This window comes from Akebia trifoliata, chromosome 15, assembly GCF_017979445.1.
Source record: "Akebia trifoliata isolate Shusen 1 chromosome 15, ASM1797944v1, whole genome shotgun sequence".
Taxonomy (NCBI): domain Eukaryota; kingdom Viridiplantae; phylum Streptophyta; class Magnoliopsida; order Ranunculales; family Lardizabalaceae; genus Akebia; species Akebia trifoliata.
In genome coordinates, this window is record NC_141389.1 from 3,586,713 (window position 1) to 3,613,554 (window position 26,842).

Sequence of the window (26,842 nt, forward strand, 5' to 3'; positions counted from 1 at the left end):
CAGTGTATTACGAACAGAAGGTGAAATTGGAGGAATGTTTAATGATGGAGACATCCCTTTTTTGTATTAAGTGTGCTTCTTGGGTACAATGTTGTTTATTGTACTACAACAAAGATTTGTTACTTAATCAATCTTGTTTATTGTACTACAACAAAGATTTGTTACTTTTTTGTAAAGAGTAGGGTCTTTACTCCTGTTACTTAATCAATCAATCCTTTTTTATAGCTTTTTATTTTTTCATTTTAGTTTAGTTCTTTAAGTGTTTCTGTTCTTTGTTAGCTGAGAATTGATTTGTTTGGCCTGGGAAATTTTGATTTGCTGCTGTTGCCACCTTTTAACAAATTTTTCCAATTGTACACAACAAGGTAACATCCAAAAGCTTGTGTTGCTTCCCCTGCAAGCCTAGAACAAAGACCACACAATTTAATATTCCTTTATTTTTTATTGTCCTAAAACCAGAATTGTAGATATTGGATCCAGATGGGTATCCAATCAATTAAGTACCCATTAACATCTCTAATTAAAGATGGTTAAGAGATCGAAATCAACATGATAAAGTGATATTAACCATCCGATCTATGTTATTTTGCACAAAGCAATACCATTGATTGATCAAACAAAAGGTAAATAATTGTAGAAGAATGAAACCATTTCCTTCATTGGATAACCCGTAGTATTCCATTACAAATTTCTTTCACAAATGGGAAAAATGTTACAATATGAAAAATAGAGAGCTCAGATGCACACAATTAACACCTATAATAGAAACTGATCACGTTGTCTGTACATTGTTCCTAGTAATATCCCTCATGCATGTTGGGGACACATACTAGGGCCTTGGTAAGCTCAAGCTCATCCCTTAACATCTCGATGACATGTCTTGCCCCCCATATTCTCCTTTCGATGCTAGGCCAGAGATCATTGGTCTTCCAATCTACAATAAAAATGAACATTTAAAAAAAATATTGATAAAAAAGCAAAGAATATGGGGGCTAGTTACAACTGTAGATAGAATCCAAACCCAAAATAACGATCATCCAACAAAGATTTCCAAATTTTTCTTTTATTTCTTCTTTTTTTTTCATAGATTTTTTATAAAAGTATTCCCTTCATTTTGGTCAAATCCAACCGTTGAAAACAGTTTTTACAAGACAATCATCCCAACATTTCTTCAAAATCCCTCCCCATCTCCATCATAAAATAGTTCAATTTCTAACTCTCTAGGATGCTCTCACTTCCAACATAAAACTGAACTCAGCACACTCATACATGTGTGATGGCATACTACAGGTTGCACACGTCGATTGGTCATCAACTTCATCGTACGGACACCAAGATCTCGTAATATCTGCAATAAGAAGGGAAATGAATTCGAATAACTAAATTAATTCGATCAAAAATCAAAATAACAGTCATAAACATTACTGGATCATAGACACAATAAATTTAGGAACCATAATCTAATAGGTAATGGAGGAATGGCCACAACATGCCTAATGTTAAAAAGAGTTTATTTTCCAAAGAGTTAGGGTTCAAAAGCAGCACAATATGGCTACCTAAGAGCAGGGCATAACCTCTAGAACAATTAACTAGTTTCACAACTTCTATGGTGTACCTACCATTGTTAATCAGGAAAATTATACTATTCTGCCCATTTTGCAACATCGTCGATACGTCTTGTGCTGTGACCTGCCCCACCCCATATATATAAATATTTATTACAAGTTCTAGACCAAGTCAGAACCCTATATAGTTCTCATTTCTTAAACTATATATTAATAGAGTTACTGGCTAATATATGTATGTATAGAAGCCATGTTTGTTACCTGGAAGCTTCCATCACCAATGAAAGCAAGCACTCGTTTATTTGGTGCAGCCTGAGCGTATCCAAGTGTTGCTCCTACCGACCATCCAATGGATCCATATCGCATTTGGAACTCATACTTTTAGCACCCATTTCACTTTCATGAAAACTTCAAACATACTATACATATGCAAATACTGAGAGAATCAATCAATCAATCTTTATTAATCGAGAATTTTAAACGATGGTAATTCAAAATAATTAATCGAAATAGGGGTTAATAAAATACCTCGCACCATTAGAAAATAGATTGAATATCTACTCAAACCTTAATGCAACAAGAACCTCAGGTGAACCAAAATTCTACTCTCCAAGACCGGCTTCGCCGCCTTATTCAAGAACTCCGCTGTGGCCTCCACAGCAGCTTCTAGACCCATTTGATTGCTCAATCTGCATCAAACAAATTCAATAGAACCCAAATTAAATCGAGCTTTTTCTCACCATCCCAAATTCCAAATATTAGTGACTCTATTTGCTGCATTGCAAGTGCCAAAACCCATTAATAGAAACACAATAATAAGCCCAATTATAACAAACCCACTTACGGAAAAATCAGAAGACTACCTTCCAATTATTCCAGATTTCACCCCCCTTAAAGCAATCATTAGAACTCAAATTCAAGCTTATACTAATCAAAATTGGACAAAACCCACTAACAGTAACACATTAACATCCCCAATTATAAAAAAACCCACTTATAATCTGAGTCAGAGTCGGATTGATGGCGACAACCGGCGACGGCGAGAGAGGGCTTAGAGAGGTCAGAAGACGACGAGAAGCTTCGGGAGTGGAGGATCTAAAACTTGAGAGAGAGGGCTGAGAGAGAGTGTAAGAGCGCGAAGAAAGATGGACTGACGGCGACGGCGAGAGAGGGCTGAGGACGACGAGATGCGTTCGATCTAAAACTTTCTTGACTGAGAGAGAGAGAAAGGATGGTTCGTTGGTTGAGAGATCTTCGAAGAGAAAGGGTTACAGATGTTCGTTCTGTTTGAACGAAGAAGATGGATCGAAGAGATAGGGAAGTGATTTGATAAGAGAGAGGGAGTTAAAAGAAAATAATATAAGATTTGAGGGAGCCGATTATAAATACCATACGTTTTATGATAAAAGCGTAACACTAGCGCTGAACCGTCGGATGCGTTATAATCTAATGGCGCAAAAACCTAGGCACGAGACTGGGAAGACTTTGGGGCCGCTGAACCGCTCCCTATATATATATATCAAAGAAATACAGTCTAAAATGTTTGATATTTGAGCTAGTCTACGCTCACGTTGATTAAAGATAAAACAAATGAAAGATTCTTTAAAATAAAAATGAAAATATATAAATATGGGAGAAAGGAAAGAAATTTATCTTCATTGTTTGTATGTTTACATTGACAGTTTTCATAACTTGCCATTGTTCCTATCAGATGGTATGTCACCAGTCTTCATAAGTCATTTTTGTGTCAATATAGTAACACGATCGAATGTGATTTAGTATGCAAGCCCTCAATTTCTTGTCTAAGTCACGAGGAAAACAACATTGTGGATGTTTAGACAATGGGCTTTGGTCCAACCCAAACCTATTTATGAATCATAAACAATTAGCTCCAAGATCAAGTTATAATTGAATTCTGAAATGAACTAAAATTTAATCCCAATCATTGACCTATCTCTATGTCCGGAAAGGATCCAAACCAAATCGATGTGATTCAATATGTTGGATTAATTCAATAGCAAACAAAGTGGAATAATTAGAATTATGTATAAATATCAAAATGTATTATTGTTGATTAGGATGTAAATATAAAATATGTCAGCTTTAATTCGATTACACATATACCCAAAACCTAAATAAAACCTTGATTTTAATTTCTACTGGTTTTGATTCTGAATGTGCATCGATCCATGGGAGAGGATCCGTTTTGGGTTTGGGGAAATCCATTTTGAGGTTCCATGGAATTGTCACCTAGTTTGAGGTCTAGAAATCAAAATTGACATTGAAAATGGATTTGAGTCGATTTGATATAGAGATTATGGGTATGGGATTAGAAGGTGTTAGGCAACAATTCTGTCTAATTAAAGTATGCCTCTACTATTACCAAAAGATCTACATTGTAAAATACGACCTAAACCCTAAAAGAAGAATTTAAAATTTTACTTTATTAATTGCAAACGACGAGTTTTGATAATGCTTCAATTATGCTTATGTTTCTTATCACTATCATAAGCAGTACCATGTTCATTGAGTTTATATCGTTCCATCTATGTGAAAACTCATGCATTGTTTCTTTGTCATTCCATTATACGCTTCACTAGGCATTTTCATGGAAATTCATTCATTCTCATGCACAGCCTAAAGACACCATGCAAAGACTCCTTGTTTTAAGCTCATTATGCATAATTTCTCCTAATTGTAGGATAATTCCAATCATGGATGTTTATCTTTAGAGTCTATGAAAATTACAAAGCTTAACTTGGGAGCCTGTAAGTGTGATGAATCGTAATTTGAGAGTTGAGGTGATTGTATGCAGAGGTCTCGAAGATTATCTATAGTTTATATGGTTATAGGAGAGAGATATAGGCTCATATCCAAACATTTCTTTAAATGATATTGTTGAGGGCCCTTTACTACTTTGCCACCATCTAAATGAGGATGGACCATTGTGCTAGATGGGTCACCTAATCTTACTTAAAGACCTCATTTAGATATTGGGGTACAATGCGCATCGATTGCATCACTCTTGTCAATGCATCTACACCCATTGATCTTGGAATTTACACATGGCAACATGTCACTACCTTGGGAGCATTTAAAACGAGTAAAAAAAAAAAACTAACAAAAAGTGTTAAGACATGGAGCCAATCCTTGACTTGTGTATGCATGCTCATCCCAACCAGCTTCATCTCTCTCTCTCTTCTTAGGATTCCACACCTTCTCTTATTGATCTTTCAATCCCTATGTCATGCACACAATCACCAAGAACATATGTTTCCGTTATTGAGCTTTTCTCTACTATCTCTTTCATCTCCTCTTGTAAACTTGCATTAAAATGACGAGATTCTTTCTTTGACTTTTGGAGACCATACCCTCCATATCACCATTACTCTCCACCTATTTGTTAGTCACCTCATCATTCACCTCCCCACTATCATTTTCTATACTTAAATCCTTCATCATCCATCATTTTATATATATTTTTAACTTTGTCTCATTCCTTTTGAAGTTGAATGTTTGGGAGATTTCTTTTCTTCCCTTTTTATTTTTTTTCTTTATATTTCTTTTTCTTATCATATCTTTGCATTGGTTTCACCGTGCTAGGCTAAAATCTTTGTTAGGATTAGAGAGGATGTCCATTCCCTTTCTCCTTTTGTTACTTAGGGTCTGTTCTTTACAGAAGCTAGCTCCAGCTCCAGAAGCTGGCTTCTGGAAGAAGCAGAAGCTTGGAGTCTGAAAAGCCACATCCAGCAGAAGCTTGTTCATTACAGAAGCACATAAGCCAGAAACTGATGTTCGTTTGACAGCTTTTTATTGCTGGATTCTGATAAAATGACTAGAATACCCTTAATGTTGATAATGCACCAAAAATGATCAGAATACCTTAATAAATATATAGTTACACTAATATATATATATAATAATATAATAAATTTATCTTAAAAAATTATAAAAATAATTATTTTTAATTTAAATAAATTTATAAATTTTATAATTTTATTGAAATTTCGGCAGCATCTCCTCTTAAATGGACATATGAAATTTCCTGATAAAGAAAATACCTGCATACATAGCCCTTTTACAAGAAAAACTCCTTTTTATAAACTATAACAACTACCTATAACTTACTTTTAATTTCTTATAAGCTAACATAAATACCTTCTTAAAATACCCCTCTACAAATGTGGAAACACCCATCATCCCTTTGAAACAAAAGATGTGATTTTAAATCACCAACCCAACAGAAACTTCCACTATATCAGATTGGACGATATGTGGTCATAGAACAAGTTATACTATACGGGGAAAAACTATAACTTTTCCGTTCAAGTGGTCATGAACAAATGCACGTTAGAGATTTCTTCAAACAATCTTAAGATCTAAACTAACATACTATCAAAATTCTCATAAAATCATCAAAAACTACAAAGAATAATGTCTTTAGCTTCACACAACCAACCAACTTCACAAATTGTAACTTCATTTACTGGACGAAATATTAGCATAAAAAGATAAAATCTTTTAAGACCCAAACTAACAAAATATCAAAATTCAGATAACACCATAAAGCAACAAAGAACATTGTCTATAGTTTCACACAACAAAAAATTAGAACTTTACAAACAGTAACTTCATCTACTTAACAAAATGTTAGCGTAGGAAAAATAAAATCTTTCGTTAGAGAGCTGCTATCAGCACCCAAAATATTTTGTTTATTATTTTCTTAAATTATTTATCACACCCCAATTAAAGATTAAAACACACACTTACAACATTACAAGATTTTAGCTAAAATTATAATCTCAACATAACAAAACGTATAACACTCTTTGAAATAATTTCAGTAGTTGTTTACAATTATGATTAGGCTCATACAAAATCCTAAACCCAAAAAATAGCAATCTAGCTATAAAAAAATTGATCTATTGGCATCGCAACTTTTACTTAGTTCGTAGGTTATAAAAATGACGAATGCATGTTTTGGGTTTGAATTGAAAGATTTTACAATTTGAAAACGCTTTTTCTGATTCAACAGAGCCATCCAGTTGCAACTATGTGACATTGCGTTGAAGTAAGACTCCAAATATTAGATAAAACTGTGGGTGTCAATAAACATTATGAAGTTGATTTACAGTTATAAAATCAGATTAGGGAACATACTCGACATCTATACCCCAAGTAATATAATATTTTAGTTATGTTCAGAAATTTTTGTTTCTTCTTACATAAAAATGACAGACACAAATATTTAAGTAGATCTATAAGATGGAAGTCTATCCTATGATTGCAAAGCTGTGTTTAGCAACTTGATAGTTGGATCAACAAACTCATGAGTTCGTAGGTTAAGATCCCTTCTAATAAACTACCAAAAATTCCAAATAAAATCATTCAAATTAGCAAAACACACACTATAATTTCACACAACCAACAATTAAAAACTTCAAGTGGAAGAAAAATTGAAGAAGGCCAGACCTGAATGGGGAAGAGTTGGGTTATTACTCTCGTCGAGAGAGCGCGGAGACAATCTCTTCCGAAATCTCGAGTTTGGAGACGTCAAGAGGGTTTATCTTTTGTGGAAGAATAGGGGCCATTTGTTTCGGTGGATGGGAAATCCAACGGAGGAAGAGGAGACATGAAAGGTGGACCTATGAGGGTTGGGGTTGGGGTTGTTGGAGATGGAGATTGAAATTGGGGAGAAATTGGAGAGGAGAGATGGTATGAAATCAGGATTTTTGTAGAGAAATGTTGTTGAAGGTAGAGGAGAGAAGAAGATGAGCATCACCATTAGAAGAGGTTGAAGAAGAGAGAGTGAGGATCTGATTTTTATGGATGAAATGAGTTTCTGCAACAGCCTGAACCGTTGAAAATTTAACAAAAGAAGGAGGGCATTTAGGTAATTTCATCTGAACCGTTTTACGGTAATGGGCTTCGCGCAAAAGCCATTTGACGAAGCGGGCTAAAGGCGACTTCAATAAAGAGTCGTTTTTGGGCTTTATTTAAAATCTGAGGAGCGAAAGAAGCCCAAACGAACATATTTCGCCGGGCTTTTTGAGCTTAAAAGTAAAAAAAGCTGGAAAAGCCAGCTTCAAAAATTCAAACGAACAGGCCCTTAGTAAATGCATTCATGTGTTTGGAGGCTTATTGTTGGAGTTTTTTGTTCACCAATTTTGTATCTTATTCTGTATCTTTAATGGTGAAGAAACACAAATAAAAACCCATTAGAGTACATCAAGCACAAGTTATCCAACAAACAGAGTCTGTCCTAAAGAAAAACGATCATGATCAAACATAAAAAGGTGCAACAAAGTGTATCACGCTTTTTAGATCCTATGCAATAAGGTAGGGCAAGACGGTCAACATGAAAGCCTCGTAAGTGAAAGTTGCCGATCCAGAGTACATGGTATCCTTCTCCTTGAATTTTTCAGTGAGTCCCTACACGAATTATGTATATTAAAAAAAAAAAAAGTAAATAAAATGTAAATTAAGCTATGAAAATTGAAGTGAAACCTAAAAGAATTATAATTACCTTAACTGTGAGGCAGCAGCTACATGACCAAGAACAACAACAAAATAAGTACAGAACCAAAAAAATAAAAATAAATGATAGAATGGCAAAACTAGCCTGACATTAAATGCCTAATTAACCATCAATGAAAGAGTCGTGATCCAGAACGTTGTCACGTTCTTACTTCCTATAACAACGTTAGATGTCTACATGACACATTTTTATTAGAGTTCAAACACATCGGGCTGCGTGCACAGCTTGGTTAAGAGACCTAGGTGTTTTAAATTCCAACAAAAACATAACATGTAGACACCACCTTACCTTTATTATAGGAACGGGACACCGTTCAGTATCCTAACCCTCAATGAAATTCTCAAATATATATCGTTCTAGGGACGACGCTGGGAGACAACGTTGCAAGACAAAATTAATCCTGTATGACTTAAAAGTTTGGGATTTAGCTAATTTTTTGTGAGGATGATCTCTATGGTGAGGAGATAAAGTTTTAACTTCATCAAAAGTGGTTTAAATTTGTGGACCGTCAATTTTTTACTGTTAGCTTGTAAACCACTTTTGAAGGGGTTAGAAGTTTCAGATTGGGCTGATTTTTTGTGAAGATGATCTCCTCACCATAGAGATCATCCTCACACACGAAAAAAAAAAAAATCCAATCCAAAGTTTTTTTGTCCCTGAATGCTACCCTATTTATATATACTTTTTATTTTCTACATTATTTTTTCATTTTTCCTATGATTGTGAGCAAGGTTTAAAATATCGTATTGATTGAATGTTTTGGTTAATGAAAAAATCAATATGGTATCAGTAGATACAAACCAATACATTCACTGTTTCGTATCGGTCTCTGCCAATACTGATATGTGTAAGTTGATACATTACAATATTTTAAACCATGTTTGTGAGTATTATTATTCAATTATAGTCTTTTGTTGGAATTAGTATTAGAATGTCTAAAATGTCGGTGAAATGCTGATGATGTGCACTGCCAATATTACTTTCCGAAATGAAAATATAAGATTGGAAATTGAAACGTACTCGATGAAGTTATCATATTCAATGGCCTTGCTTTTACCACCGTTCTCATCAAATTTGGAGACGAGCAAATCCAAGATAACTGGAGAGACGGCAAATCCAAGGCTCATAAGTGCTTCTCGCAATTCCAAGGAGTCAATTTTCCCACTCTGATCCCTATCGAACCTCTCAAATATTGCCTGCAAGATATTATAATCATAAATCCCATCCACGAACAAAAAACATTATGTAAGGACACAAGTCAATAATTCTTAGACTGTACCCTCCAATTCTGCAGACTGTTAATTAATGAAGTGAACTCCTTGAGTCCTGCGATTTTTTGTAATTAAAGTTAAATAAATAAAGTAAATTAGTAACAAACAACATTTTACTTGGAAAGAGAAACATTTTAATGCTTTATTTGATTTGCAGCATGTAATTTTCTCAAAAATATTTTCACGTTGAAAATATTTTTTTTTCTGAAATTACAAGATGAAGACCAAATATGGGGAAATTAGAATATCTTTTAGCCAAAATCATAAAATCAAAACATAAAACTAAAAGGAACAAACTCAATGGTTGGATCATCTGGTCATAGTATGATATGCACTCCAACCGTGCTACCCATAAATTGTTTAATAATTTTTAATTCAATTCAGAGTTAAAATTTCTGAAATTGACTTATTTTCCACATAACTGCCTGAATTTTTTCCCGCCAAAAAGGATGGGTAACCAAGTGGAGTATCTTTTTTGGGTATCGAAAATATCAAGACCCAAAAAATGGTGAGGGATGTGTCTTGGGCCCAAAACAACAGTTGGGAGGGCATTGATAGAGGGATGGGTATTGTGTTGGAGTTGCTCTAAGAAGTGTTCGAGAACAAAATTCGAAAGACCACAAACACCCCACATTTATAATTAACCACATAGTCACCAAGTCAGGGTCGAGAATAAGTCGGCACGGAAAAAAAAAAAAGATATAGATCGGGAAAAAATCAAGCTAGGGTTAGGGTTATGTAATTATTTCTAACAGGTGGCGTTATCATATTATATCATCAACCTCATTAAATTACAATAATAAATCACTAAACACTATATTGATATCATCCATGTCCACTAAACACTATTATGCTTTATCTAGGGGCGGAGCCAAGATTTTCTTGTAGTGGGGGCAAACTATGGTTAGTTGTATAGTTGAAGAACTTGAAGATGAATGGTTTTAGAGAGAAATTCATAGGTTTTTGGTTAGAAGTTGAAGAAAAGGATATTTAGGTCATTTCAAATTAGTATATGAGAAGGCCCGGTCAAGAGGCAATGTCATCAACAAAAAATTGAAGGGGGGGGGCAAAAATTGGAGCGAGGTGAGGATGTGGGGACAAATGGGGCATGTAATTAGTTGAAAATATAGGGGTGTCTCAAAGTTCTGTGGGGCAATTGCCCCCATCAGCTCCTTACTAGCTCCGCCCCTAGCTTTATCGGTAAAATGGTTACCATCATCTTCATCAAGGTCATATCCTCTTATTAGTGCATCAAAGTCATTTTTCAATTTTTTCTCCAATTTAATTGTAAAGATCGTGATCTAATCATGAAATTCATGATTTAATCATAAAAATTTGCAAAATGTTGTGTCTTATTGAGAAAGTAGTGATTAAATCGGTGAATGTAAAAATTATGATTAAATCACGACTTTTTAAATAAGTTGGAGAGTGGTGAAGGGTCATTTCTGCCTAAATGACTAAAATTACAATCCCTCGACTCCTATAACAACATTAGTTAATTTACTAAAATTACAAAATATCCTCTTATATTATCCTCAAAATCATTATAGTTAATATTTTTCTTTTAAATTACAAAAAAACCCTTACAAATATATTAAATGGTAACTCATGTTATAGAATTAGACCATCTATTTGAAAATTTTAAAATAATTTTTTCAAAGTAAAAAAATATAAGAAATTTAATCTTGCATAAATTATAATTTTTGTGATACATGTTTTATTGCATGTGCCATCTACTAATACCAAATAATGGAATAAATTAGGACAGTCAAATAATTTGTGGATCAACCATGATCCAATACAATAGAATAGGGTCCAATGCATGCAAATTACATTATAATTTTTTTTTAAAGTACGCAAATTATATTTGTAAAGGGAAATAACTGCACAACAATCTTGACCCTACACGTTTCCAAGCCAGCCAAATGGTACCTAACACAGACCAGCTAAGGAGGCCAGGTCAGCTTATGAGGCGTTGTCCAGCAAGTAGGACAGGTCAGAGCAGAGATCTCTCTAGTCTGGCTAGCAGGGCAACATAACGATAAACAAAGCTAATCCTGTCGCACAGGGCAGGCTAGGCCTCAAAAAAGTTGCAATACTGTTGCGGACACGTCAATCCCAAAAATCCTTGAGGGGATCTCTGCAGATAAATCCGATCAACCCAGAATATCCCAATTAGGTAAACAACCCTGCAGAACCAGCAGAAAACCCATGATTACAGTCTATAGAGGGGGAAACCCTAGGGTAAGGTAGGGGGGTTAAATAACACAGTAAGCATTGTTGAGATCGAGAGCTAACCAGTAGAGATTATTGTTCTGCCGCTTCTCTAACTTGAGCGTCGGAGTGTCTGTGGCAGGTACCAGGCCGTCGAGAGGAGGGAGGCGCTAGGAACGACTTCGGATCAGTGCGGGTTGGACCCATCAGAGCCATCCGCCGGATTCTGACCCCACAGAACTAGCGCCATCCGTGGGAACACCGGTAGCAAATTGATTTATGTTGAAACAATGGTGAGATCCACAAGAACAAATGAAGTCAATGCGCCCCCACCGGCGGCTCCAACTGCAGACACGCAATTTTTGACGATGTTGGAGGCTATGAGAAAGCAACAAGAGGAGATACAGAAGAGGATGGAGGATTTGGTAGAACAAAACTGAAACTTGAGCCAGCGTCTCGACGACCGGCAGCAGGCGGAACGAGATAATATGCCGAAGGATCTGAAGGCGACAAGTAAAGATGACCATGCCTCTAGTACAAAAGGGAGCACGCCGTTGCTAATCCCTACAGGGGAAGATGGAGCAGAGGTTGCTACGGTAACCACTCGAACTAAACCTGTAGTAGGTTTAACTCGAGAAAAGGTTAGAGATATGATTAGAAAGGAGAAGGAAATACTGAAGGGTGATGATATTAGCACGGCAACAGCGCAAGCCGTTCGGGGGATTCAGAAATCTCCCTTTTCAGCAAAAATTTTAGTCAAAGAAATTCCCAGGAAGTTTGTGCCACCACGACTTACTCCTTATTCCGGGACAAAGGACCCAGTGGAGCATTTGTTTCACTTCCGGCAGATGCTTGCATTGTGGGAAGAGAAAGAGGGGTTAATGTGTAGGTTGTCCTTTCGAGTTTGCAGGGAAACACTCTGACCTGGTTCCACAAGTTGCCACGTGAATCTATTAGCTCGTTTGGGGAGCTCTGTACTACCTTCGTCACACGGTACATTGGCAACAGGAAGATTGGAGGAGATGTTGATGCACTACTTAGCTTGAGGATGGGATCAGGCGAGAGCCTCAAGGAGTTCACCAGGAAGTTCAGGGAAGAAGCAATATTACTAGAGAGTTGCGACGGGCGAACGGCAGTAGTGGCGTTCTGAAATTCCCTACCCTCTAACACAGGGTTGTATAGATCCCTTGTGAAAAAGAGGCCGGAGACTTTGAGCGAGCTATTCAAGAGAGCGGAGAAGTACATCCGCTTAAAAGATCCTTGAAGCTCAGCAGGAAAGAGCAAGGTCATACACGCTGTTGAAAAGCCTAGTAAACAGCATCAACCGCAACAGTAGGACAGGAAAAGGCCACTTGAGCAAGATGGGGAGAGAAGAAGGATTGGGACATATTTCGCTATGCCTCCTAGTGAAATACTACCCCTTATTGCTCATGAACCATTTTTCGAGTGGCTCGCGCCACTTCCCCGAGATCAGATCAATCAAGGGGAGAGATACTGTGAGTATCAAAAAGTGCGGGCCCACACCACCAATAGGTGCCAGGCTCTGAGGAGATTCCTGCGGAAGCTGGCAGAATAGGGCAAGCTAAAAGATTTGCCCAAGAGACAGAGAGAGGATCTGCTTCACCGTAGAGTAGACCAACCGCCAGTAGAAGGACAAGAAGGAAGGGCAGCAATTATACATGTTGTCTTTAAAGAGGAAAGTAGCAAACCCGGTCAGACCAGAACTAATGAAAGAGTAAAAAGGAGAGTTGAGCACCTGACTCACATTTTTACAACAAAGAGTGGACCAATCGAATTGGAACCCTTTGGGGAACAAACAGTGGCATTCACTGAGAAAGATTTTGAGGAGGTGTTGGTAAGACCCCATTATGATGCACTGGTAGTAACCCTGCAGGTGGGCACCCTCACGCTTAAGAGGGTGCTGATAGATAACGGCATCTCAGTGGACATCTTGTATGCTTCGACCTTCTTAAAAATGGGCCTCAGCAAGGATGTGCTTGCCCCAGCAGGAGTGCCGCTGATTGGCTTCGACGGGAGATCCAATCAGCCATAGGGGGGAGAAAATGTTACCAGTCAGAGCTGGACTGGTGACCCTGATGACCAGGTTCATGGTCTTGGAAGCAAGTTCCCCATACAATGCCATTTTGGGGAGGTGGTAGACGCATGAGATGAAAATAGTGTCGTCCACGTATTACCAGGTTCTTCGGTTCCCCACCTCGCAGGGTATGTGGGATGTGCGAAGTGACCAAGTATTGGCGCAAGAGTGCTACAATAGCAATTACAGTGGGGGAAGACCAAGCTTGGTAGACCCCCATGTCTAGAAGGTATTCAGATGGTGGACATTGGAGAGGGAAAGCAGATAGGTGTAGGGCCGAGCTGTAGCCGGGAGAGTTGAGGGAGGTAGAGGAGTGCTTAAGGAGAAACCGAGATGTCTTTGCCTGGTCCATCGAAAATATGTCAGGGATTATACCAGAGGTGATTTGTCATCATCTGAACGTTGAGCCAAACTTCAGACCCGTCAAGCAGAAACCAAGGAGATTAGCGCCACGATTCAGAGAGGCGGTGAATGATGAGGTGAGCATGCTGATCAAGGCAGAATTAATAAAGGAGGTGCAATTCTCGGAATGGGTAGCAAATATCATGGCAATGCCCAAGAAGAATGGGAAAATCAGAGTTTGCATAGACTTTGGCCCCGTTTGATTCAGCTACCTGAATCTGCTGTTAGAAGCTGAAACACTGAAAAGCTTGTTTGATAGAACTTTGTAAAACTGCTGTGCTGTTGACCAGAATCTGGTAATTATTGTTTGATATAGCTTCTAGAATCTGCTGTTTAGGGTAAAATGACCAGAATAACCTTAAGGTTGATAGAACACTCAAAATGCATCAAAATTTACCAGAATACCCTTATAAATATATAATTACACTAGATATATATAAATATAATAAAATTATATAAAAAATTAAAAAAATAATTGTATTAATTTTAAAATATTTATAATTCAAAAAAAATTTATAATTCTATAGAAATTTCAGCAACATCTCCTCTTAAAAATGGACATATGAAATTTTCCTGATAAACAAAATACCTGCATAGTACGCAATTCAACATTCACATTACATTGTATATACATATGGAGACCTCTCCTTGAATATGAGCAATTAATTCACCCACAAAAAAAAAAAAAAAAAACAGATACAGCCTCAGGATCGATCCCTAGTGCAAACTCATTGCAATTGGAAAATCTTTTTTCTCAGCACTAATTGTTCTCACACTAGTTGAAATTCTTCCCCAGTCACGAATCTTAATAATTCCACTATATTCAACCGAGACTCATTTATTTCCTAATAGTCTAATACCCACCAAATTAACTCTTTAGAGACTCTATAAGTAAAAATCATATGTAGATTATTTCAATTTTTCCTATGCATAATAATTGAAACCTCAACATGAAGCCAAATTGGTCATATTATTAAATTGTTTAGTTAACTAGCACAATCTGATTTTTCCTATGTACTTCCAAATAAGTTTGATAAAAGTGGTAGGGGACGGACCCCCGAGGGTTAGCTGGGGCTTAAATGGGACAAAAAACTTAACATTTGAATTTTGTATATGTTGTAAAGGTCATGCAAATGGGGTAAAAAAGAAAGAAATAAAGAAAGGAAAGAACAAAATAATGAAAATATGCCATTACCAATATAATATCAAGAAGGGTAGTAGGTCAACTAACGTATAAGAAAAATAAAAACTATGTAACCAACAATATTCAAGTAAACCCCAATAAAATTAACATTAACAAACAATATCCAAAATTGAGCTCATTTTCTACTATAAATGCATAGTTTCCCCTTTGATGCCATTCAAAACTGAACCCCAACCATGTAATAATGTGATCCTACACGAGAAGAGATTTAAAAAGTAATGAAACCATAAAATTTTCATGTTTGATTTCAACATAAAATGCTCAAAACATAGCTCATCTATAATTGAATCCTATTTTGTGTCAGATACAGACAAGATTAACAAAATTGAACACTATTACGAACATTCGAACACAATCACATAGCAAAAAAACAAAACAGTAGGGGAGGAAAATCATGGACAACATACCTCAAGATCTAGACATCTATTACTTCAAATGAGTTTCTCAATTAAAAAAGATTGGACAAAGAGAAAGAGATAGAGATCTAGGGTTTCAGATACTGCAATATGGAAGTACTAGAAACAAAAATGCATTTAAAAAACAACAACAACAATGGGCCACAAGTAATGAATGGGAAGATAGAAAAAATGGAAGAAAAAAAAAGATTCTCCGTTTAGATGCATGTAATTAGCTAAGCATTTAATTCAAACAACAATGAAAAATAGAAAATTGGAGATAAACCCAATGTCCCAAATGAAATTCATAGTAATAAAAATGCATTTTTTAAGCAAACAAAATTGAAAAAAGAAAATGGAGATAAACCCAATGTCTCAAATGAAATCTAGAATAATAAAAACGCATTTTTTCGGCACAAAAGCAATTAAAGAGGGAAAAAAAAAACTCTATCAATCTTATGAAAATGAAAAATACCCAATTAACAACAAGTACCTAGAGCCATAAAATACAAAATTTTAGCCCCAAAAACATTTAGAAAAAAAATACATACTTGGGATGAGAAGTATCGAATGACATTGGCCTGATTTCCTCTCCAAAAAGATAAAAAAACCTTCTTCCCTGAAAACCCTCTTAAAGCCATCACCAATACCATTATAAGGCCTCTTGAGATGTCCTCTTTTCAACATCTCGCCTTGATTCTGCAATAACAGCTTTACTCTCTCAATTGGCACCGCTGCACTCTTCGATAACAGATTTATCCACGGACGATATGGAGATGGAGATGTCTTCATTTCTCTCTCTCTCTCTACAACAAAAAATTACAGAAGTGAAGGGTTCTCTCTGAAGTTTGAGCCTTTAAAAAATTGGAATGATAAGGAATTGTTAATGGGACGCAATTCCCATTAAAAAACTGTTGACAGCGAAGAGAAGAAGAGCAGAAGAGAGAGATTTGTGCGCGCGCGAGAGAGAGAGAGAGAGTGTTGTGTGTGTGAGAGAGAGAGCGAGAGAGAGTGCTGAGAAAGAGAGAGAGCTGGTCGAGAGAGAGTGAGGGTTTCGTCAATTACAGAGAAGAGAAGAAGAGAAGAGGGGGGCATTTACGTCTTTTCGCATGGACCGTTATTCGGTGATTGCGTTTAAAAACGCAAAATCTTAATGCGCTTTTACCAATCAAACGGTAATTTCGGATGGAACCGCAGCTTTTCACCGCAAACGCAGTGAAAGCCGCATTTTGAAGCGATAACAAACAGGGGCTTTACAAATTTAAAACAAGGCCTATCCTAAGGATAGCTTTCCAATGCCAAGGATAGACCAGCTTGTAGATGCGACTTCTGGCCATGAAAGATTATCCTTTATGGATGGTTATTTCGATTACAACCAGATACAGCTCAGCCCAGAAAATCAGGAGAAAACAACATTCATTACAAAGCAGGGGCTCTACTGTTATAAGGTAATACCCTTTAGATTGAAGAATGCGGGGGCTACCTATCAGAAGCTAGTGACAGGGTTGTTCAGGGATTTGTTGGGCAAAACAACGGAGGTGTATATAGATGACTTGTTAGTTAAAAACAGGAAGAAGGAAGACCACATCAGAGATTTAGAAGAGGTCTTCTCCAGGATAAGGAAAGTGGGAATGAAACTCAACCCGGAGAAATATATCTTTGCATTAACATCAAGAAAATTTCTGGGTTATCTAGTCACTAAAAGAGGAATCGAGGCCAACCCAGATCAAATCAGAGCACTATTGAAGATGCCTTCCCCAAAAACTCAGAAGTAAGTCCAGAAGCTCATAGGGAGAGTAGCTGCCTTAAATCGCTTTATAGCCAAATCTTCTGATAAATGCAGGCCTTTATACCAGTTGCTGCGGAAGAATTCTAGGTTTGCATGGATAGAAGAGTGTGAGCGAGCATTCTCGGAATTGAAAAGATATCTCGGTACGCCATCGATACTCTCGAAGCCAGAGGTAGGAGAAGAACTAGGTGTATATTTGGTTACTTCCGAACATGCACTCAGCTCAGTTCTGGTCAGGACCGGGACAACGGGGGAGCAACCCATTTACTTTCTGAGTAAGACCTTTACAGATGCAAAGATGCGCTATTCGAGGCTCGAAAAAGTGAGGTCAGCTCTAATCTATATGGCCTTACGCTTGCGACTGTACTTTCAGGCACATCGGGTGCAAGTCATTACAGAGTTCCCTCTGAAGTCTGTACTGGGGAAAGTAGAAAGATCGGACAGAATGGCTAAGTGGGCAGTACAATTGGTGGAGTATGGCCTCGAGTTCAAACCCAGAGTCTCGATGAAAGGCCAAGTAGTAGCTGATTTCTTAGCAGACTTCCCTGTGGAAGAGACAACAGACCTATCAGTAGAATAGTTGGAGTAGGTGGAGGACGAGCAAGAGCTGCAGAGCGGATCGGGGTGGAAAGCTTATGTAGATGGATCATCTAATCTTGAAGGGTCAGGGCATCGGCGTAGTGCTAATCACCCTGGATAAAGCAAGGATAGGAAAAACGGTGATGCTAGGATTCAAGGCCTCAGACAACGAGGCAGAGTACGAGGTGATGCTGCTCGGTCTCGAATCCCTAACAGGTCTAGGGGTAATTGAAGCTACGATCTACAGTGACTCGCAGTTAGTGATCAACCACTTCAATGGGACGTTCGAGGCTCGGGATCCTCAAGTGCAGCTCTACCTTGAGAAAATTAGAGCTACTATGCATCGAATGAGAAACGTCAAAATTGAGCACATACCACGAACAGATAACAGGCATGCAGACGCTCTGGCCTACATCACTTCGATGTTGGCTGGGCAGAACAAGAGGGAATTACCGTTGAGCTACCAGGAATACCTGTCAATAAAAGAGTTTAGGTTGCCCAGTTTGGTAGCGGTTGAAGGAGATCAGGGATGGAAAAGTCCAATCCTAGCCTACTTACAGCAGGGGGAGCTGCCCAGCAACCCAAAGGAAGCCAGACAAGTCAAGAGTAGAGCAGAAAGATACACAGTTCTAGATGGGATTTTGTATAGAAAATTCGGGGGGGGGGGGCACTCTTGCGGTGCCTAGCTCCAAAAGAAGCAAGAGAAGTTCTAAGAGAGATTCACGAGGGTGACTGCAGGAACCATTCAAGAGGGAGAACTTTACATATAAAGTACTCTCTCAAGGTTACTTCTGGCCCCATTTGCAGAAAGATGCAGCATTTTATGTCAGGCACTGTGATAGTTGCTAGAGCCATGGGAAGATAATCCGGCAACTAGCAGTACAGTTTCACTCCCTCGTCAATCCGTGGCCATTTGCCCAGTTGGGGATCGATTTAGAAGGCTCATTGCCCAGGGCACCACGCAATTTTACCTTCTTGCTGGTGGCGACGGATTATTTCACTAAGTGGGTGGAAACACTCCTTTTGGCCAGAATTCGACAGCAGGAAGTTCGAAAATTTCTCTGGAAAAATATTATTTGCAGATTCGGTTTGCCGCGCACTATAATTTTGATAACGGAAGAATCTGAGGGAAATAACCAACAGTTGGTCGCAGAGTTGGACCTGTTGGAAGAAAAAAGAGACGCAACATTAGTCAGACTGGAGCATTATCACAAGAAACTGCAGAGCTGCTTCAATAAAAAAGTTCGCCCTCGACAGTTTTAGGAAGGCGATTTAATGCTGCGACGAGTATTCCAAAACACGGAATAGCCAAATAGTGGTAAGCTAGGAGCAAATTGGGAAGGGCCCTATGGAGTGGCAAGAGTGGGCCAGAAGGTAGTATATTACCTGTTCACAATGACCGGCCAGGAACTACCTAGACCATGGAATACGTGTAATTTAAAAAGATATTATCAATAAATGTTTTGTTGTGTTTGTTTTCCATGTGTGTTTGCAAGGCTAAATTGAAGAGAGGGATCCAGCTGGGATCCGGGCCTACGTAGGTCTTCTCTACCTTCATTGACAGAGTAAGAAACTGATCAAAACCCAACTCTGACACGAGTAATAATAGCCGTGTGGATCCAGCCGGGGTCCGGACCCATGTGGGTCTGCTCTGCCCTCGTTGGCAAGGCAGAAGCTGGTCAGGGTCCTACTCTGTCATGAGGTTTAAAGATGTTTTAGTGGAATCCAATCGGGATTCAAGCCTACGCGGGTCTTATCTGCCTTCATTGGTAGAGCAAGAAGCAGGTCGGGGCTCAGCTCTGGTATGAGTAACAATAGCCGTGTGGATCCAGTCGGGATTCGGACCTACGTGGGTCTGCTCTGCCCTCGTTGGCAAAGCAAAAGCTGATCGGGGTCCTATTCTACCACGAGTTCACTAGCCGAATGATTACAGTTGAGAATGAAAGTAGAGTCAGAGCCTTCTTCAAGGACAGTGACTCTAATAGCCATTTGCAGAGTTAGCTCAGTGCAGAATATTCTACAGCTGAACATGAAAGTAGAGTTAAAGCCTTCTTCAAGGACAGTGACTCTAATAGCCGTTTGCAAAGTTAGCTCACTGCAGAATGTTCTACAGCTGAACATGAAAGTAGAGTCAGAGCCTTATTCAAGGACAATGACTCTAATAGCCATTTTCAGAGGTAGCTTAATGCAGAATGTACTAAAGCTGGAAATGAAAGTAGAGTTAGAGCCTTCTTCAAGGACAGTGACTCAGACAACCGTTTGCAGGGTTACCTCAGAGCAGACTATTTAACAGTTGAGAATGTGAGTAGAGTCAGAGCCTTCTTCAAGGACAGTGACTCAGACAACCGTTTGCAGGGTTACCTCAGAGCAGACTATTTTACAGTTGAGAATTTGAGTAGAGTCTAAGCCTCCTTCAAGGACGGTGGCTCAATTAATCGTCTGCTTGATAAAGGTTCCACCAAAAGTAAAATGTACTTTGGGCGGAACCTAGGGGAAGTAAAGTAAAGTAAAGTAGGCTTGAACAGTATGCAGCATGCTTGGACTGAATTTTGAATAGAGTATGTCTAGGTAGTTTGCAGCGTGCAAGTATGCCTGGACAATTTACAGTGTGCGGTCAGAGTAGGCTTGAGCAGTATGCAGCATACTGGGAACAAGTGTTGAGCGGGGTATGTCTGGGAAGTTCATAGCAAAGTGAAATGATCAATGCACATTTTAGCAGTTTTGCAGTTGAATGGGCTAATAAGTAGGGCAAAGTTGTACTGAGTCCCTTAATAGCTTAGTGCATGTATGGGTCATTTGGTCCAGCATGTATGAAAACAGTATAGCAAGCAAAACAGAAGAGAAAATTGCAAAAGTAGTAACAAGTGTGGAAGATTTTATTAATAATTAAGAAAAAGTACAAAGAAGAGATCCTGAAGTAAGGATAGAACAGAGAGCACAAGTACAATAGTAGAAAACACGTTATCACCCAAGGGAGGGGGGTTGACTGGAAGAAAGCTGAGTAGGGGAAACAGGAGGATCAGCCCCGGAAGCAGGGACAACAGAAGGATCTGCTTCATCTACAGTACTAGAGGGATTAGCAGCACCACCTTGGTCCATGTAGATGACAGGAATGGATGGTTGGACAGGGGATGAGTCGGTAGGTTGAGTTGAGGTATCCGCTGCTTGTGCAAGGTTCAATTCTAAGGTAACACCAGCCTTCATAAGGTCATCGGGGACTCGATTGAGGATGGCAATGGGATTCCCTTCCTCATCCAACTAGAAGGGGGGAGCGCACCCATAGCGTCCAGTCCAAGGAGCATCCCGGACAGGAGTTACCACGGGAGCATCAACCAATTCCTCATCATCATCCCCATCCTCCTCATATTGAAGATGTGCAACCTCAAAGCCTTCATGGTAGGCTTTCACAGAAGCCTCCTTAACCAACTGAGAGTATTGGGCCTGCAGTTGCCCCAGCAACCTCCTTGTCTCAACCTCATCTTCTATGGCCTGTGCGGCCCAGGATGAATCGACACTTGTTCTCAGGGAGTTCAGCTCGAGTCCTTGTTGCTGAACCTTGTCTCGAAGCTCCGCTAGCTCCACATCTCTCCGTTGCACTCTCTCCTTGTAGCTGACCAACTTCAGTTGCAGAATGTTCTAGAGATCTGTCAGCCTTTTGTTGGATGTCTCCAGGTCCAGGTTGGCCTTGGAGAATTGAGCCAGGTTAGCCTCCATCTCCTCTCTAACCTCCTGGGAAAATTGGCTACAAAAGGCCAGCTTGACCTAGAACAAAGTTATTTTCTCGTCCTGCTCTCTAGCCAGGATAGCTACCTGGTTTTCAGCCTCACGCCACTTTAGGAAGGCCACAATTTAATAAACGTGTGCCTATGAAGTAAGAAGAAGAATGTTAGAGCACAGATATCGAAAAACAGTTGAGCAGGATAGTCAGAGTGGTAGTTACCTAATGAAGGCCGTGGACGAACCGACCGAAACCCAGGTCAGCGTTAGCTCGATCAGCAACGTCCCAGTCCATATGAGAAATGGACTGAAAAGAGGGAAACAGTAGTTACAGGATCTTAAATCCTGCAACCTTTATTGTGGACGTGGCAAAGGGGTCGGAAGAGGTTGCCTTCGTTTCCCTCTCGGAGATAGGCTCTACGGCCCATCCAAGCAAAGGCAACCTCCTCCAAGGGGGTCTTGTGCAATAAGGGGCCCTCACCCTCAGACCCCTTAGAAGGGGAAGGGCTCCTCAAACTTTTCTTGACCAATGGCACCTTTTCCGTGGCAGAAAAGAAAGAATAGGACTATCCTCCCTGGAGGTGGCAAAACTCTGCCCTGCCTCTGCTTGAATCTCTTCAGGAAGCTTTGCAGAAACAGCAATTGCACCAGTAGTAACTGTAGTAGAAGCAGAAGCAAAAGTTGGAACAAGGGCAGTAGGCTCCCTAGACAGCACCTCTCCAGAAAGGCTGGCACCACGAGAAGCGTGGCTCTTCTTCTTTTTTTGCCCTTTGGCTGAGACAGGTGACAGAGCAGTCATGGTGGCAGCAGAAAGAGCGAATTCCAAGAAGTCGATGTCCATATCCATGGCGTCGGAGGACCCTGGCAGAACCCCTAGAATTGATAAAACAATCTGAGTGGACGGAGGGGGGAGGAGCCGGATGACGGGGATCCCTTCGTTGTGGAGCTAACGAAAGGGGATCAAGACCCTCCACAGTACGGCCGGAAGGAGCTCGTCGTGCAGGTGGTCGAGGGACATCACCTAGAAGATCGTCCACCACCGCTCTCTCCGCAGCCCTCGTCTGGAGGTCTGCTACCTCTGCCTCGATCTTCAGATGCTCTGCGCTGTATCTTCCTAGCCTCAATAGTTGCCAAAACGGAGGATTCTGTACAAAAAGAGAAAAGCAGTTGAGAAAGTAGTTCCGAGCATGGATAAATTAAAAGAAAGAGGCAACCTCAGCCAGTAGCCTAACAACAGCATTACCCTAGAAGGATTAAGGGGCTCTAAACTACTCACAAGGAGTACCAAGGGAAAATTCCCAATCCCCAGAGACATAGAGGGGGTCTTTGTACCACCTTTTATCAGAACTTGGGAGGGGAGGGGTCAGACCCACAGCTGCGCTCTCAGAGGACGAGTAGAATCCCGACTGATGGGGGATCACCTTCAAGTTGTACCGGGAAAGGAAGTCGTTGGGGGTAATGCCCATTTTCTCCACAGCCTCCACCAGACGGTAAAAGTTCCCGAATATTTGACCAAGGGCCCGGTTCATCCTACTCAGTACCTCTAAGGAAAGTAGAAAGGGGGAAACTAAAGCCAGTCTTGATCTGGCCAGCGTAGACAAAGATTTCTTCCTAGCAACAATTGCCAGGGGTATCAGAATCATCGCCAATCCGAAGGTGCACCGAAGCAGGAATGTATAGGCTTCGTCGGAATTGGGACGCAAAGACAGCCATTGAAAAGATAAGTGAAGAAAAGAAAGTGAACAGAGAAAGAAAGAAAAAAATTACCTCAAGGCAAAAGAGGTAACGGCAACAGCAAGGCAAAAAGAGAGGGAACGAGTCTTCGTAGGAAAACACAGAGATGAATTCACAGAGTTTCATCACGATAACAGATGAAGAATGCATTAAGTCCCCTATTTATAAGAAAGGGCAGCATAGTACGTACGCTTGAGGGGACAGTTTGAGCCTAGCCAAAGCGTCGCAAATTGGGGGTAGTGCAGAAAGGCTGATGGACACGTGGACGGATACAGATGAAGATGAATCCATCTATGCCGTCGACAGAGATTTGAAACGACGTCGTATTAAATACGTTGATTCGAAAATAGCTGGCGCAATTATGAAAGACCTAAATAACCAGTAAGAAAACAGGATTGCGTCTCGAAGAGACGAAGAGACCTTACGCCTCCTCGAGAGGGGGTAGTTGTAAAAGGAAATAATTGCACAGCGATCTTGACCCTACATGTGTCCAAGCCGACCAAATACTACCTGACACAAACCAGCTAAGGAGGCCAGGTTAACTTATGAGGCGCTGTCCAGCGAGCATGGCAGGTCAGAACAGAGATCTCCCTAATCTGGCTAGCAAGGCAGCGTAGCGATAAGCAAAGCTAATCCTTTTGCACAGGGAAGGCTAGGCCTCGAGAAAGTCGCAATACTGTTGCGTGCATGTCAATCCAGAAAATCCTGGAGGAGATCTCTGCAAATAAATCCAATCGACCCAGAATATCCTGATTAGGTAAACAACCCTGCAAAACCAGCAGAAACCCCATGATTACAGCCTATAAAGGGGGAAATCCTAGGGTAAGGTAGGGGGTTAAATAACATAGTAAGTATTATTGAGAGGGGACTTTTAAGGGTTTTTTTTGTGAGATCGAGAGCTAACCAGTAGATATTACTGTTCTGCCGCTTCTCTAACTTGAGCGTCAGAGTGTCTGTGGCAGGTACCAGGCCGTCGAGAAGAGGGAGGCGCTAGGAACAACTTCGGATCAGTGCGGGTTGGACCCATCAAAGCCATCCGTCGGATTCCGACCCCACAATATTATATATTTTACTTAAATATAAGAAGTTTATTTGTACTTTTGTATATCAAAAAATTGGATTTGATCTAGACAATCCAATTGTTAGCAAATCAGATTTGGATCTAACATGGAGATCCAATATAAAAAAAACCGTCCCATCCAATTCAAACCCAATCCATTGGAAGTCGTACATCATACAATAAAATTCTTTTCACCTCATTTCACACTTACCTAACGTGGAGGTGCACACAAAATCATAGATGTTTTTCACACATATCTCCATGCAAAAAAATCTATTATTCATACACACCATGTCAGGTAAGTACAAAATGAGGTCATTTAGCATAATTTGATCGTAAAGTTGTAAGAAATAAAAGCACCGCGGTTAAGGGATGGAAAGTTGACTAGAGTACTAGACTATCCATCAATCATTATTGAATGAATTATCCATTTTCGTCAAACATAAAAAAATAAGATAATACAGAAGTAACATCGTGGGGGACATCATAAGGGACACAATGGGTCGGGTTGAGATAAGGGTATTATGAAAATTTACTAAACCCAAACCCAACCCATTTATAAATAGGTATACTTGACCAAACCCATATATAACCTATTTAATAAAATTCTAATCTTTATTTGATTTTAAAAAATATATATGAAAAGTTCTAGGAAATTTTTAAAAATAAAATGAGTAATTTAAAAAATTCTTAAATAATTGTTAATATATTTAAAATTACATGTTAATGGCAGAATAACTAAACGGGTTAGGCGGGTTGATGCTCAGAACCCAAATCCAACCCATTTAATAATTGTGTTAGACAGGTTGACACTATTATGACTGAAACCCAATCAGGCTTGACCCAAACCCACTAATTTCGTGTCGAATCATTTTCAAGTCGTGTTCACGGGTCGTGGCGAGATTGCCAACCCATTATGCGCACGACTCTAATAAATATATAGGGCGGTAAATGATCACCTGACAGGACTGGAAAGCGCTAACATGCACCTCAGAGTTTCCTAACTTTCCTCTCACTATACATATCCCATAAGACCGTGCGGCTCACATTAGACTCATCCCTTAATTAAGACTACCACTATAATTCATTGTGCGCCTCTTCAGCACTAATTTTGGTATCTTTATCACCAGCGCAAATTAGACTATCACTACAAATTCCGCTAACGTGCACATCAACCAAACACACAAGAAGAAAGATCAAAAGCACGTTAGCCTATGCTAACATGCGCACTTTAATCTCCCCCAAAAATCGAAATCGGGCTGGAAAAAAAAAAAAGGAAAAACTAACCGATCTTTCTGGTGTTGGAATTGGTGGAGTGGTCCATGAGAAGATGAACAGTTCTGAGACCAAAACTCTGATTATAAGAAGATAAAGCCCTCTGCAACTCTTTATCATCTATAAACCCGTTCTCATCTTGATCCACGATCTGAAAACAAGCCACAATATTCGGATCCGTCCTTGGTGCAGAGGAGTGTGATGTTGGTGCGTAGGGTGCCGATACCGCACCATAGGTAGAACCACCAGGTGGAGGAGCTTGGCCGTATGGTGGTTGTTGTTGTTGTTGTGGTTGTGGTGGTGGCACAGTGTTAGGTGATGGGTTGTATGGTTGCGCCTTGGGCGGCGGAGCCAGGATTTTCTTGTTGTTGTGGTGGTCAAGGCGAACCATGGTTAGTTGTATAGTTGAAGAACTTGAAGATGAATGGTTTTTGGAAGAAATTCAGAGATTTTTTATTAGAAATTGAAGAAAAGGATACTTATATATGAGAAGGCCCAGAGGTGAGGGAGTTCTTTCTTCGAAGAAGAGTTCACATGGAGATGGAAAAAGACAGTGGTGACTAACGCTGTGTATGGATTGAGGGAAGGGGAGGGAAGTGAAACTCATTAAGGGAAACCGTGTTTGGATTGAAAGAGAAGAGAAAAGAAAAAGTCAATTTTCTCCGGTCTGGTTAGGATTCATAAGAGAAGATAAGAGAAATTATTATTGTCAAATGACTATTATACCTTTTTTTTTAGTAAAAATAAAATTCTACTTATACAATTTTACTTATACAATGATACACACCTTCATACCATATTTCCTGCAGAAATTCCCTATTATCAAACTTAAGAAATACAAGACTGTATATCATGAGAGCTTACATTTCCACCAATGTTTTAAAAATCAAATTGATTCCCTGATTCAATTTGATTGGATAGATGTATGTTTTTATTAAAAAAACTAAAAATACTTGTTCATCTCATTGACTCAAAATCCAAGTCATTTGGCACACTAAAATATG

General features: G+C 39.4%; 1 protein-coding gene across 6 annotated transcripts; it reads right to left on the minus strand.

Moving 5' to 3' along the window:
- Positions 1-641: 641 nt before the first annotated feature.
- LOC147383966 (calcium-binding protein CBP-like) lies at positions 642-26,544 on the minus strand. Of its 6 annotated transcripts, none has more exons than XM_086424816.1 (9): positions 25,851-26,544; positions 9,383-9,429; positions 9,124-9,299; positions 8,092-8,110; positions 7,924-7,997; positions 1,827-2,254; positions 1,620-1,689; positions 1,270-1,348; positions 646-934 (listed from the first exon to the last, which is right to left on the minus strand). In XM_086424816.1, the coding sequence occupies exons 1-6, from the start codon at positions 26,227-26,229 to the stop codon at positions 2,134-2,136; spliced, it is 816 nt and encodes a 271-aa protein (XP_086280942.1). In that variant the 5' UTR covers positions 26,230-26,544; the 3' UTR covers positions 646-934; positions 1,270-1,348; positions 1,620-1,689; positions 1,827-2,133. The 6 variants fall into 6 exon arrangements, with proteins under 6 accessions (XP_086280944.1, XP_086280942.1, XP_086280939.1 ...); XM_086424815.1 differs by lacking the exon at positions 1,620-1,689 and having other exon boundaries at positions 648-934; positions 1,827-1,984; positions 2,094-2,254; XM_086424818.1 differs by lacking the exons at positions 1,620-1,689; positions 25,851-26,544 and adding an exon at positions 16,236-19,155 and having other exon boundaries at positions 642-934.
- Positions 26,545-26,842: the final 298 nt, after the last annotated feature.